Here is a 13,927-nt window from a genome sequence, read left to right as displayed (position 1 = left end):
TTAATTCAAGCCCTAATATATAACGGAAGAGTGGTTTACAGAAATGTATCTATGTGAGAGAAGAGTGACTTAATATTCCTTTATGACTCCATGTTTGCATTAAATTAGGAGTCCTATGGGGAAATACGGAAACGAGTTGTTTACAGCCTACTATAAGCTTTGACTGAATCCTGCTGGGCCTACATGCAGGAGCTGCTGTTTTCAGATCACGCTGACTTGTAGTAGTTTTTACAGGACAGCTGTATCTGTTTATTCAAATGCAAAAGCCCTGGTAGTGTTGTCCTGTTCCTATTCCACTTCAGAACTAAGAATTTTTCACTTTCTAGAGGGTTATTTAGAATGTAGCCAAACAGCACAGTTCCAGTGCAGACTGGCACAAAGACCCAGCGCTGAAACTGGTGAATGCTGTGACCTGGACTGGAGTGAGCAAAGCTTACCTGAATTCAGCCTTTGAAATGGATATCCCCTTTCCTCCTGCAGTTCCTCTGCCTCATGTTTATTTTCAGGCTCAGGGACACTGCTGTTGGTTTCTTCCTCCTTATTAGGTGTCAAGTTATTGCTGTGGGTTTTCTTTTACTTTGGCTAAAGAAACAAAGGGGGTGGGGAAGATGCAGATAGTGTCTCAGTACAAGTCTTAAGCATCATCCATAAGACATTTGCATGTGGAGGGAGCAACTAAATATATAAACAGCTATTTTGTCTGACAATTTTTGTCCTCCTCAGAACTGAGAGGAAATTCCAGTATTCTCCAGGGTTTCTAACCTACACAAGAGGTTTCCAAGAACATGGAGCACAAACAGATGTGGTAGGTCTCCCATGACAAAAATTGTATATATTCAATTTATTCGGCACATCTCAGGATGGGAATCCAGTGATGGATAGGTCATGCTGACCCTGCATGTCAAATAGATTTGATTTCAGATGAATCAGAAGGAAGAAACCTAGTTACAGGAAGGTCATATTTCACTGTCTCTTTACAGTTCTTCCAGAGACTTCTGTAATTCTTTCCTCACCTTATTCTGCTCTTCTGTCTTGAATGCTGCAGAAGCAGCAGCGAGGGTTTCTGTGGGGTGGCTTCCAAGCACTTGCACAGCATGCACCAGAGTGTTAGTGTGAGGAGTCTGGGCTGAGTTTAGGTGCCTTCACTGTGACAGGTCGGTCAAACACAGACAAAGTGATTTTGAACTGACCAGTCCAGTTACTGGCTCTTCTGGTGTCATCTTGGCTGTATTATTTATCTGTAGCTCCTTAACCTCATCAAAATCCTTTATCACTCAGAAAATATTTCAGAATAGGTGAAGTACTGGATGGGGTAGAAGCAAGTGTCCAACAAAGGCAACAAATTCTGGATGCTCTATGTTGTGGGGACATGTGATGCCTCCCTTGGCTTCATAGGGTGCCCAGTGACCATCTTTTACCCTTTTTTCTTTATTAGTTGAGGTTATGCCTAAATTGTAAATCAGCTCTTGGTCTTTCCACCATTAAGTGTTAACTCCTAGGTTGTTTCTTTACCCCATCAGCTTCTGAGAGTTTTGAGCTACTCCACTATTAGTTTTGAGCAACTCCACAATAAAGTAACAGACAACCTCTGAACAAACTTATTCCTTCCACTTTGAAAGTTACTCTGTATCTCAGACTCTTGTTTGTCTGGTACTAACCTGTAACAGCTTCCAGCCTTTTCCTCTGCACCCAGTGCACTTGCCTCACCATGTAACCTAGAACATCCTCCACACACCATTAGCAAAAAGCTGTCGGATCTGTAGGGCCTGTCCAACAGCTTCCTGCATGGGAAAACAAGTACCCTTGAGCTGCTTCTCTAGACTCGAGCTCAACTGGTCCTCCTGTCTTTATCAGTGCAAGCAGCAGCCCAGGCTTCTTGCCCAGACACTGCTACTCAACCACAAACCCAGCCAGTTTGCTCTGAACTTGTTTGATTTGCTAGAGGCATCTATGTGCCTTCTTGCTTGATGCTGTGTTAGTCATTCACCTCTACAGCAGGGCTGGAGTTGATCTCAGCTCCTTCCCATCTCACTGCTGCACTGATATTTGCATCTGGTTGTTAAGGTTTTGGCACAAAAGATGTGGTTCAGTTTTTGCCTTTTATCAGTAGGGGTGTAAAGATAAATGTCTTAGTAAGACCTGGATTTTCTTCACAAGCTGATTGTAAAGAATATTGTTCCTCGGATCTACATGTAAATGGAAAACTTAACAGGACTTCTGGAGCTATGCGTTGAAGTCTGAGACCAGTGCTGGATACAGCTGACCTGAACTGGGAGGTGAATCGATCGTGAGCCTGCGTGGAAGGAAGAGCTGGCGAAGGAAACTCAGTCTTGCTTTGGAGAGCTGTGCTGTGTCACCGCTTCTGCTGGAGGGTTCCTTCGTGAAGTCAGTCTGGTGGTTTAAAGCAAACTTCTCATGGATGTATCTGCTTGTGAGGTGCTCCTCATTTTGGGGTGTCCAGCGTAAAACTTGGGGCAGTGACAAGAGCAAGTGCTTATTCTGGTGCATGCCCCAAACTGCCTCTTCTGGTTCCCACCTTCTGCAGAGGTGATTTTGCTGGTTGTGTAGCAAATGCTGGATCACAGCAGTTCAGTCCATATTTGGTGTAGTCCTAAACATATTTAAATTGCAGTGGATCACAAATAGAAGAGCCAGTGAACAACTTTTACCCCTGGGTATCTTGGCATGGACAGCAGTTCGTGAACATGTAGTATCTCACGGAAAGTCCGCAGGTGGAGAGCTGGATATGCTTTTAAAATTAATTACTTGATAGGTTTATGCTAACTCATGATGTTTGTTACAACAGTACAGAGGTATAATATTTCTACTGATACAGTTTGGGTGATGCATCCCTTTGGTCATCTATAGATCTAAGAGCTAAAATCAGAAACCACCAAGATCTGTGTTTTAAAGAGATGCAAAGACACAAACTAAGATAAAGAATTGAAGATAACACCTGGCTGATAGCAAGTAAGAAGCTGACAGCTGCTAATAGTTCAGCGAACAGTCATGTATTTTTAATAGCTTGGTTATACCCAGTAAAAAGCCATGCCCTTATAGCTTACAGCTGTGATGATGCCGTCCAGAAGTTGGCAGGCAGGAGAATTTGTAACGTGTCCCATTAACTGGGCTTGCTTTGTATGTGAAACATACCCTCTAAAGAGGGAATGTGCTGTATAGGCAGTGCTATTGCAATGAAAGTCCTTTCTTTGCTGTGCTGAAACTGCTGGGAGCTTGCTAGATTCATGACTTTATGAATAAAGGCTCCAGTTATATTCATAGATGAGATTTTGATTCTGGTTTCTTTTAAGGCATCTGGCTGTGCAACCAGAATTTGAACCAGCAGATACTGGTTGCCACAGGCAGTTGTGTGATGGTCAGTATTTATCTGGGTTTGCGATACCTGGATGCAGGCTGGGTCCTGAGGATTGTGCAGAGTGCAGGTTGGAGGTGCAGCATGAGGAGTGTGTAGAGAGAGGCAGGAGGCATTCTGAAGCCTCCCAAGTTTGGTATTAGGATTAAAAGAGATCAACTATATTCTGTGATTCTGAACTACAGGTCAAAAATCAGTAGCTTCTACTGTGCCGTGGATTTTGTGCTTTCTTCAGGAGGGTAATTACAGCTGTCAACATTGTAATTTTTTTCCTAGATGTTGATTTCCTGTGCAAATGAAGACTTCTTTAAAAAAAACAAACAACAAACCAAAAAACAAATACCTACTGCTTCCAGTTCTTCACTACGTTCATCTACAGTGTCAGGAGGGCTTTGTCTGCATCCATCTCGCTGCAGGACCAGGGTCTCAGTGCAGCACTGCACAGTGCAGCATTGCTGTAAGTAATGTCAGTAGTCAGTAATGCCCAAATATATGTATTTTACACTGCTTAGGGTATTATTCTGCTCTGTTTATCCTGCATTAGGATAAACATTCCACACAGTTTCTCTAGTGAGGAATTTGTTGTACGTGTGTTCATCTTACTGAAATGCTTTTTGACTTTAAATGCCCCTGTCCTGTTTTTCACTACAGGATTGACCTCTGTAGGCTTTCACAACAGCAGAACTAGCAATAAACTTTTAACCTGTGGATCATGAAATAATAATTTAATTTGAAAGAATAGCATAGCTTACAGGGAGTAAAATACAGAAAAATGCTTTTGCTAGGTTTTCTGTTCAATATTTAGCAGTATAAATTTAATTTTGATGTGTGTCACATGCCACATTCAAATACTGTGCTAGAGGAAACACATTTTTGGGCATATGTGGCCTTTTGTGGGGAAACAACAGCAGATACATGCAGTCAGATTATTTCACCTTCTTTCTACAAAACCATTTAAAAGAGCTGGAGTGGGAAGGGAAGGTCCCTGTGGAAGTGTGGAGACAATCACTTGGAAGAGGATTTAGATTTGGGGGTTAGTACCAGAGCAGGAGCACTGCCTGACAGCCTGGGTTACAGGAGTGTGGCATGATGTAGTGTAATGTGAAAACCCAGGATAAAGTGATTGAGAACAGCAAGGAAAGAGCTGTAGAGAATGCTACCAGTGAGGTAGTGACCTCTTGTAAACTGTTTTGCAGAAGTGCTTTATGAGTTAAGACTTTATAAATGAAAACTTCCAGCTCAAAGTCAACAAGAGACTCTGGGACAAGCTAATAATAAAATTGATGCTCATAGGAGAGAAAAGGTAGGAGCTTTTCACCTGCATGGTTAGAGCTGACTGCAGGATGAGATCAGACTGATTTAGGTAACCATAATGCATTAAAGTGGGGCTGAAGGTTGAACCTAGTCTGCCTAGAAACAGATTGGTGAGTAGATCTACTTCACGTTGTCAAAATGCAGCTGCATGTTGGTGCTGAGGCCGGCTGTGATGGGGCCGAGTCTGGCACTGCAGGTGCAGCGAGACCCTCGCTTCTCCCCAGCTTAGCACCTGGGGCTTGAACGAGGTCACCCTTAATAGATTGAATGTGTCGTGGTGTTTCTTAATGTCTGTGAATTCGTAGACATTTCAAGGTTAAGGCTTTTCTGTTAATTTTTTCTTCATAGTGTGTGTAGCTACCTGTAGTGGTCATTCAGTGTTTGCCTGCTACTGTTTAGATACACTTACCTAGTCCCCTTTTTTTTTTTTATTAAGTATGACAAAAACCTAAGTTTGGAAGAACTTAGTTTCTCTCTGAATTTCTCTCCTTCCCAGCTTGTTTGCAGAGGAGGAGATCAGCAGAGTGTTTCTTTTGTTCCTTTTTCCCCAGGTTTTTATCAGCCCCTTGGCAAGAATACCTGAATACCTCCAGAGTGTTTATCTCATCCGCCTTCATAGCACCTCCCTGGGATGGAGGAGTGTTATGGGCCCCATCTTGCAAGTGCCTGGGAAAATAATTTTAGATCACTTTAGGCAGTGGTAGGCTGGAATCTGAACTCTGGCATCTTAAAGCTCAGGCTGGTATATAAATCACTGGCTTTCCCTTACCCAAGACTTCTTCAAACCCTCATTTACTATCTTCACAAAGGATTTTAGATTTTCTGAGGCTAGGAAGTGGAGAAAGAAATAAGCATTATTGAGTCTGACTAGAATCACTGTTTTATTTGTTTCTCAGTTCTTAATTTGCAAGTGTAGTAAGGAAATATTTACATCAAATACAGAGCTGAAAAAAACAGAACTCATTTTAGTCAATCAACATGTCTCATGTCAGTATGCTAAAAGTTCCGCTTAACCAAAACAAGTGACAAAGACATATTTTTTTTCCTAACCACGCAACCGTTTCTTCCAGAAAGAAAGAAAATCCCAGCTCCCTTGCTCAGACAAAACTCCTGCTGAAATCAGTGGAAGTGGGGCTAGCAGCAGAACAAGGATAGCAAGAGGCAAACGGTGAGCTTTAGCCCCCAGGACTGTAAAAACCTAAGTAAGGCCCTTTAATCCATATTTACCTTCTCAGTGCACCCTCGTGTTATATTAGATGAAACAGTAAAGCTCCTAGGAGACACATGGCACCATGGAAAGAGGGTGTGTTAACTGAGGGCTTTTGTTTCTAAGTTGTTTTGCATCAAATTCAAATTTGGGCTGCATTTTAGAAAATTATTACACTCACTTGTGCAAACGTCTGGCTAATAATCCTCATTTCTCATCAGTTTATCACTAATACATGTCAGCATTGGGATTGACCTGCCTGAACCAGAGCTCCATCACTGGGAACAGAGGTGGTGTTTGGCCTTGGGAATTGATTTGGAAACCTCAGGTTTGGGAAGGAGCTGTGCTTTAGCGTCCAGTTCACAGAAAAAGTGCCTGTTTGCTGTCCATGTGTCTCTGCTCCATCTTTTCAAATTTGTCAGGGTGCAGTGCATGAGAAGCAGTAGTAATAGAGATAACGTAGGGGATGGGCTTATGCAGTGACAGCTCCCAGAAGATGATCCAGAAGCCAGAAGGTGCAGATGCTTATATATGTTGGCTTGGCATGCTAGGTTTCACATTGGGCTTCCCATTCGCAGGTCTAGAGAGAGAAAGGGGTTTGATTTACTTTAATGTGAAAGGAACAAGAAGGCAATTAATGTATGGCTGCTGATCAGCTTGTTTAGCCTTGATCTGCAGCCAGGGACCTCCAAGAGCAGGCTGCAAAGTGTTCCTAAATCCTCTTTGTGCTAGTGAAGGATCTGCCAACACTTCAACTAGTGACAGCCAGTAGAAGGACTTTCTTAAGATACACTGCTAATCAATTGTTACACCAATCAAAAAAAAAAAAAGGTTTTTAACTTGCCTCTGACTTCTGCACACTCGTGTCTTCTCCTCAAACCTTTTTCCCCATTCAGAAATGAATTAAGAAAGAAGAGCTCGGGGCTTTTTTGGAGTTGGGGAAGCTGTTACCAATTCATAAGGACTTTTTCTTGTTGCAAACCAGTTCTCTGCAGAGCAGTTTAAAAGGAAGCTTTCTAGGCTACCGGCATGTTCTCAAAATGATAGAAATGACTGGTCTCCAGCAACTGATAGTTTTATGCTGATTTAATGAGTTGGAGATCTGGCACCCGTTTTCACTGAAGATTAATTTGTGGTGGCAAATGAATCCTTCAGCTGCCAGCAAGAATCCCAGGCCAGATCCTGAGGCGCTCTTTAATTGAGTGAATTGCACTATTAACTTCCGAAGAGCTTCATTTCAGTAAGCGGGAACTGCTCAGAGCAGCAGGAATTTCCTCTAAATAAAAGCTTAAATATGCTACAATTGCTTAAACCAGAACTCTGTCATGTTAGTGCTGCCAAAGGAAAGCTGTCCTTGATGAGATGATTTCCTGAGGCACTTGTAACCCAACTGCTCCATCGGTGCAAAATGAAGAGCTCTTCAGTGTGGTTTTTTTCCCCCCGTAGGGACAGAACATTTTGCACAGGGTTAGAAACAGGGATTGAGATAAGCAAAGAATGCAAGCATCGTCCTAAACAAGGCTGCAAGAAGAGCTCTTTGTTATCATTTAGCACTTGAAAGCCAGGCGAGGATCAGAAGAGTGCTGGATATAAGAAATATCTATCATAAAAATGACAGGCTCTTCCCTTTTTTCAGACAGGTAAAAGAAAATGCAGGTCTCTGGGTGCAGCTATATTCTGATATATACATAGGAATATTGCCCCCAAAAGGCAGAAGGCATTGCCACTCAGTGCCTCTTCCCTTAAATGCTGTTGTTACTCAGGAAATGATTTAAAAAAAAAAAAAAATAATTGTAGGGATCCATTTTCTGTTAATGTAGGGGGAGGGAGGTTCTTTCTCAGTGATCATTAATTTGGACAAGTAAAAAGCTATTAACTTTTTAACTATGAAACCCATGCATGTATAACAAGGAATTTGAATTTATCTGATTTAAAGGATGCTTGATTCATAAAGAATAAGTCTCCAGAGGTTTGAACATACTATTCCAGACTTTCTTGCAACCCAGCTTTTCCAAGCGCAGGCCTGGCCGGAGCAGTAGCGGGGATTTCGGTGCCAGAGCACACACTCTGGTGACAAGCCCTAGGGTGCATGCTCAGCACAAAGCTTGCAAAACTACAGAAGTGGTTTTCTGCAAAGCAGGCAAGGTGAAGAAACCGGCCGCAGGGAGGTCGATTTGCAGAAGCAAAATGTGCGTTACTTATGGGCGAAAGGCTTTCTTGTTCCAAACTGGCAAATTGCAATTCTTACTGCGATAGTGTTTTCCTGGTGCCTCAGGATGATGGGTGGGTTGGGGAGGCAGGAGGGAAAGCATAAAAAAAGGATTCCTGTCTGCCCTAGAAAATAGGTTAACTCTAAAGCTATACATATCCACACTGCTGTTTCTCAGGAAAGTCATCGAAGGCTGCATCAGCCTCGCTGCTACTGTTACTTAGTGCCTGTTGGGGAACTTGAGGCATAAAGCCATGGTGATGTTGGTCCAGAATTGTGCAGAGGGAGATAACTTACATCTAGTCCACGGGCACAACCTGAAGGTCCACTGATGAAATCAAACAAACGGTTTGGGGAGGGGAAGGGATGAGCTATGGTTACCCCCAGGCTAGAGTTGGAGTAGTGCATTGGGAGCACACAAATGTGATGTTAATTATAAGCAGCAGGTAATGCGCAAAGTTTTTTGGCTGCCACAGAGACCTCCTGTCCTTCTCTTTAGTATCTACTGCAGTGTCAATGCTCAGTGATTTGAATTAATATTAAAAGAACAAACACAGGAGAAGAGAATTGTCTGTCTCTTTTTTGCCCTTAATTCATTACACAGTCCCCTCCCATCCACTGTATAGGAAATGAAGAATTTTTAGGTCACTTTTTGTCACCTGCCTGCTTTATCGCTTGAGGGTGAGATGCTGCCAAGCTTAAAAGAAAACGGTCAACACCTGCCACTTACTAACCTTTTACATCTGCATCTTCGTCTTCGGGTTTCTAAAATAAAAAAGAACATGTTTTAGTTCAAAGATACCAAGTTACAGCTCAGTAAAGAAACGCTGCAGTGAGGTAGGGCTGGCATTCCCTAGCAGCTTGCTATCTTTAAGACTAATAACAGATAAGCCAAGCTTTAAGGAAAGCCATGCAAAGGAGTGGTGCTGCTGCTCATGTTTCCCCAGAACTCCACTTAACTATTTTCATGAATTAAATTTTCCTGTGAGTAACAGTAGCAGAGTCAGCCTGGGAACACTGACAGTGAATTTTTTTTTTTTTTTTTTTTCCTGTCTCCAGCAACTCTGGCATGTTGCTAAAAATTCACTGACAGCAATTAATTTCTACAACAGGCAAGTGGCAATGATGCCACGCAGCATACAACCAAGTTGAACGATACTTTTCCCTGTTTTACCATCTATGTCGTTACTTTGGGATGTATTTGGCAAAATACAATGTCCAACCATTAATTTTAGCACAAAGTAAAATATCTGTATTTGAGGGCTCAGACTGCCTGCTGCAGAAATTAATTGCAGCTAATGGCTTTCCACTGATAATTCACATCAGCGTTAAAAGGCAGAAACAAATCACTGGGTGGTGTTTGCAGGTTAATGATGTTGCGGGTCACCGGGGAATCCCAGTGCACATGGAGGGCTCCTGGGGACTTCAGAGGGAATTTGGACCAACTCTGGGTGCTCTGCTGCATCATCAGCTATTTCCCTTGAGAAGAATGATTTTTGGCTGTGGCTCATCAATGTTTTTTCATGTATTCCTTCCTATCGCTGCAGACCCTGGTGATTAGTATTTTTCAGGGCTGAAGGATGCTGAAAAATTGTACTATTTTTAACTGGGTCAGCTGGTAAATTCATCTCACATCAGCTCCAGGCTGCAGGGTCAGAGAGATTAATTCAGTAGCAAAACACTTCGGTGTTCCAGGCAAACGAGCTGAGCCGGTTTAATGAAATCGGTGTAACTCCTGGGGGTATCGGAAAGTTAAACTGATTTCAGCGAGCATTAAATTGATTTAAATACATTTTCACTCACTGCTTGCTCAGGGTAATTTAAAGACATTTCAGACATGAAATTTTACCAAAGGACTTTTGCCTACCCAGAGATTTTGCATTACTGCTTTAACTGTAGCAATCTCTGAACCTGCGTAATTAAGTTGCTCATTTGCTTCCAGTTCAAGCTGCTAATGGGAGTCTCAGCATTTGAATTTGCAAGCCCTTTTTTACCCCCTGATACACCCATTTAAGGATAGTAGAGCCAATACAGTTTGGTAGAACAAGTTTTCTCTAATTATAATTATTTTTACTTCCTTGTAGTGTAGAAATTGGTAATTATTTCTCAGGCTAATTCTACTGTTGAGGAAAATATGGACACTGATTTTTATTTTTTTTTTTTTTTTTAACAGTGGACCTTCTCTTGGGTTGACTGTGTCCTGGTTATCTGATGTCTATGTAAAGGGGATAGCTAGAAGATCCATTCCACTGAAGGACAGGGCTGTGGTTTTGGGCAAGAGGAATATCTACAGGGGGTTACGGGTGAGTCTTACGTTGACACAGCACGGTGGTGACTACCAGGGCAAGGAGGAGCAGGAGGCAGGCGCCTGCCAAGGGAATCCAGATGAAGACATCACAGAATAAACTCAGCTCTTTCTTCTTGATGTTCTCTGCAGAAATAAAGAGGAAAGGTCCACCAGATGCTCAGGGCTGGTGTTATGGCCAGCTCTGGTGGAGCCAAGGGACCTGCCTGGCATTCAGCAATGCTGGCGGTGAAGCAGAGGTCTTCCCCCGGCCTGCAAAGACAGAGGTGGGCACCAGGGATGTCCACAAGTGCAGCATAAGTGTCATCCCCAGTGGTGAGCGTTCATTAGTGCCGCTGCTCTTGCCATTTTCCTGGGGACTTGAGGGAGGACACGTAGCCAAAAGTTTTCTTGTGTCCCCTGCTGAGGCTAAAACCAGCACCAGCCCGCAAGGCTCTGCCCTCCCTCCACCTTATCCCAGTGTACCCAGTCATGAGACATCCTCATGCTTTTCAAGTCATCCTTAGACTGTCCTATGTGGGATGAAATGTTGAGGTTTAACCCTCCCAGCTTCACTTACCCAGTTATCCAACTCTGATAAAGCTCTGAGAATTTTCCCTCCCCTTCATCCTATAATGCCTGCAGCATCCCCCTCAGTATCAGTGGACCAGAGCACAGCTCTTCCCCTCTCCCTCCCTGCAGCTGGGCTACCTGGATCCAGGGTCTTCAGGCAGGGGTCCTTTCTGGTGATGCCACTCTGGGTGGTGGGTGCCAGTGCAGTGGGTGCTGCTGTGGTGGTGACTACAAGTGAAAATGAATGAATACAGCATATTAGGAAATACAATAAAATAGCTCTCTCCTGCCCTTCTGCTCTCCCACCCCTGCCAGGGCATGGCTGCTCCTGTGGCCAGCACAGGGCTGGGGTCTGGGGGGACTTCACAGAGCCCATTTTGGATGGTGACTCCCCCAAGAAGGGTCTCCTAACACCCAATAAGGAGCTGCAGGCTCCTTATTTCCTGCTTTCTGCCACGATCCTCAGAATGCCTGAGTACCCTGAGGTTGGTAGGTGAGGGGAGGAAGGAGGGGTGGTGGTGGACTTTGCTTTAGTCTTATCCCTTCAGAGCCCTGAATGGGATAGAGAAGTGGAGATGGGGAGGTGATGTTGGGTCTGCCCAATCATCTTTACCTTTGGGCAGGAGTGATACCACGAGAAGAGATGGTAAGCAGGGAGCCTCCAGCAGGAGGATAGGTATGTTGGTCGCAAGATGCCTTGGGCAAGCAAGCAGGGAAAATGGGGTTTGTGGGAGAGGTGACTGATTAAAAAAAAAGGCAAGGGCAGGAGGTGCTGGGCATTTTGGAAAAGCTAAGTGAGGTTGAGTGGAAGCGTTGCTGACCTGGGAAGAAGGCAGGCTGGCCACGACTGAAGTACAGCTCTTGGTTGGCGTTCATGAGGCAGAAATAGTTCCCCTCGTCCGCTGGTGTGAAAGACTTCACTACCAGATGGTAGATGTTGTGGTCTTTCCTTGCCTCGAAGTGTGTGGATGGCTTCTTCCCCTTGAAGGTAGCCCGGGACAGGGAGGAGATGAAGACAATGAAGTGAAGGGTCCCATCCTTGTTCTGGCGGACCCAGAATACGCCGCTCCCTGTGTTGGTGGTCTCACACTCCAGCTCCAGCCGCTGTCCCAGCTTGGGGTGCGTGATGCTCCTGTCACGAAACCTGACCTTCATATCATCCTTCTGGCCATGGATCCCAGGGCAGCCTTGTGGGAGAGAAATCCTTGTGGGAACTGCTCAGGAAGAGCCCCATCCCCTCTTGTTCCCTGTCCATGGGGTGTGAGGTCAAATGCAAAAGGAGGACCATGCTGTCTGGATGACTTGAAGGTTTTATTGGAGTCCTTGTTGGGATTGTGTGTGGAGGGTGCTCAGTAATCAGCCCCCTGGACTTTAAAGATAGGTGCTGCCCTTCAGAAAAGCTTTCCAGCTGCCTTCTCAGGTATGTTACATATTCCCAGCTTATCTGAAGTGACTCCCTAAAACCACTGGCTGCTAAACCCCCTTTTTTCCTCTTCCCCCTCCCCTCCAGAACCACTTCTCCGACCTTCCTGGTACACATGATGCTGCAGCCACCCCTCTGGCTGCCCTACGCTGGCTGAGGTGATGTTGCCCTCACCTCCACAATTACTGAGCAAACCTCAAAGTCAGCCTTTTTGGTTTGCTTTTTATTTTCCCTTTAGCTATTTAGCCCAATTTCTTGGATTCTGTGGAAGGGGTTTACTTGTCCCTCCCGGTGAAGGTGATGCACAACCCTGTGTCCATACTCACAGAGCCCCAGAGCGAGCAGAAGCAGCAGAGCAGGAGACCCGGCCATCTTCTCCTAGGGGTGGCCGTCCGCGGGGACGGTGTGGTGGAGCAGAGATGATCTTTCTTACTTGACTTGGGAGGCCGCGTCGCTCTTTGGAGAGGATGTGATGTCATCAGGACCCTCTTGGGTAAAGAGATGGTGTTCGGCATCTACGGCAAAATGAAGGGGGGAAAAAAAAAAAGATTTCTGAAGAAATTCAGCTCTAATCCAGAATTTGGGCTCATTTATCATTATCAGTTCTCAATGGTGCCTCAAGGGTTTTGCCTCAATGATTTCCCTAGAGATGCAGCCTGATGATGCTCGTGGCTGAGGTAGGACCAGCTACCACAGCCTGCTGTCTCCCAGCCGTCTGGGGGTTCACAGCAGCTCCAGCTCTGCAGAAGTCATGGACAAGCCCCGTGCTTTGGCTGCAGGCCCCAGGTTGTGTTTCTTGGCAGGGATTCTGCTGTCTTCGCTTGAGCGCACTCAAGGGGTCTCGTGCAGATGGCAGAGCACACTGTATTTTATTACCTAGCAAGCAAGACACAGGTGTTTCATGGCATTGATCCATACGTATTATTTATCTCCAAACACATGCATTGCTGACTCGCAGCTGAGTTCTTCAGGTGTTCTATTGTTCTCTTTGCAATTCTTCTTTGCAATTGCTCTGCAAAAGCTGCTTTGTGCAAGGCAGGTGGTCTGTGATCTGAAACCCACAGAGAAAGCCCCATGTCCCAGGGATATGCATTTTATTTTTTTTTTAACACCTTGTGGTTTTCTTCTCTAACCACAGGGGCTTCCGCCCTGCCAAAAAAACCCTTGCATGTTTCAACGGAGAGGGCCCTTGCTGCTGCCTCCCGGTGACCACTTGCACATGGGCATGGGTGATGCTTCCTGGATCTTCGCACATACAATAGCAACAGCTTCACCAGACTGCTAGGTGATGGGCTGGAGTATAATTTATTTCTTTGATTGGCATTTCCTGGCTTTCCTGCTGATTATTTTTCTGTGCGAGGTGTTTTTCTATTACTCCTTTGCAAAGAAAGTCTCCTTTTCCTGGGTGTGTCAGAAACCAGGTGCTGCTGACTTTGATGCCATTGCTATTGCGGCTGCTACTTAGAGATGAGTTATGGAAAATGGTTTAGGAACTGGGTTTATCTCATTGGGCATCAAAGCATGTTGGTAAGTGAGGAAAGCTG

The 13,927-nt window shown here is 44.6% G+C and overlaps 1 protein-coding gene across 1 annotated transcript; it reads right to left on the bottom strand.

Moving 5' to 3' along the window:
* Positions 1 to 5,555: 5,555 nt before the first annotated feature.
* CD8A (CD8 subunit alpha) lies at positions 5,556 to 13,449 on the bottom strand. Its single transcript, XM_074865485.1, has 7 exons — positions 13,260 to 13,449; positions 12,710 to 12,898; positions 11,782 to 12,147; positions 11,099 to 11,188; positions 10,418 to 10,534; positions 8,838 to 8,868; positions 5,556 to 6,474 (listed from the first exon to the last, which is right to left on the bottom strand). Exons 2-7 carry the CDS (start codon positions 12,753 to 12,755, stop codon positions 6,420 to 6,422), a joined length of 705 nt encoding a protein of 234 aa, XP_074721586.1. The 5' UTR covers positions 12,756 to 12,898; positions 13,260 to 13,449; the 3' UTR covers positions 5,556 to 6,419.
* Between the last annotated feature and the right edge of the window lie 478 nt (positions 13,450 to 13,927).

The sequence above is a fragment of the Strix uralensis genome, chromosome 4 (genome assembly GCF_047716275.1).
Source record: "Strix uralensis isolate ZFMK-TIS-50842 chromosome 4, bStrUra1, whole genome shotgun sequence".
Taxonomy (NCBI): Eukaryota; Metazoa; Chordata; class Aves; order Strigiformes; family Strigidae; genus Strix; species Strix uralensis.
This window is presented reverse-complemented; position numbering and strand designations above follow the sequence as displayed.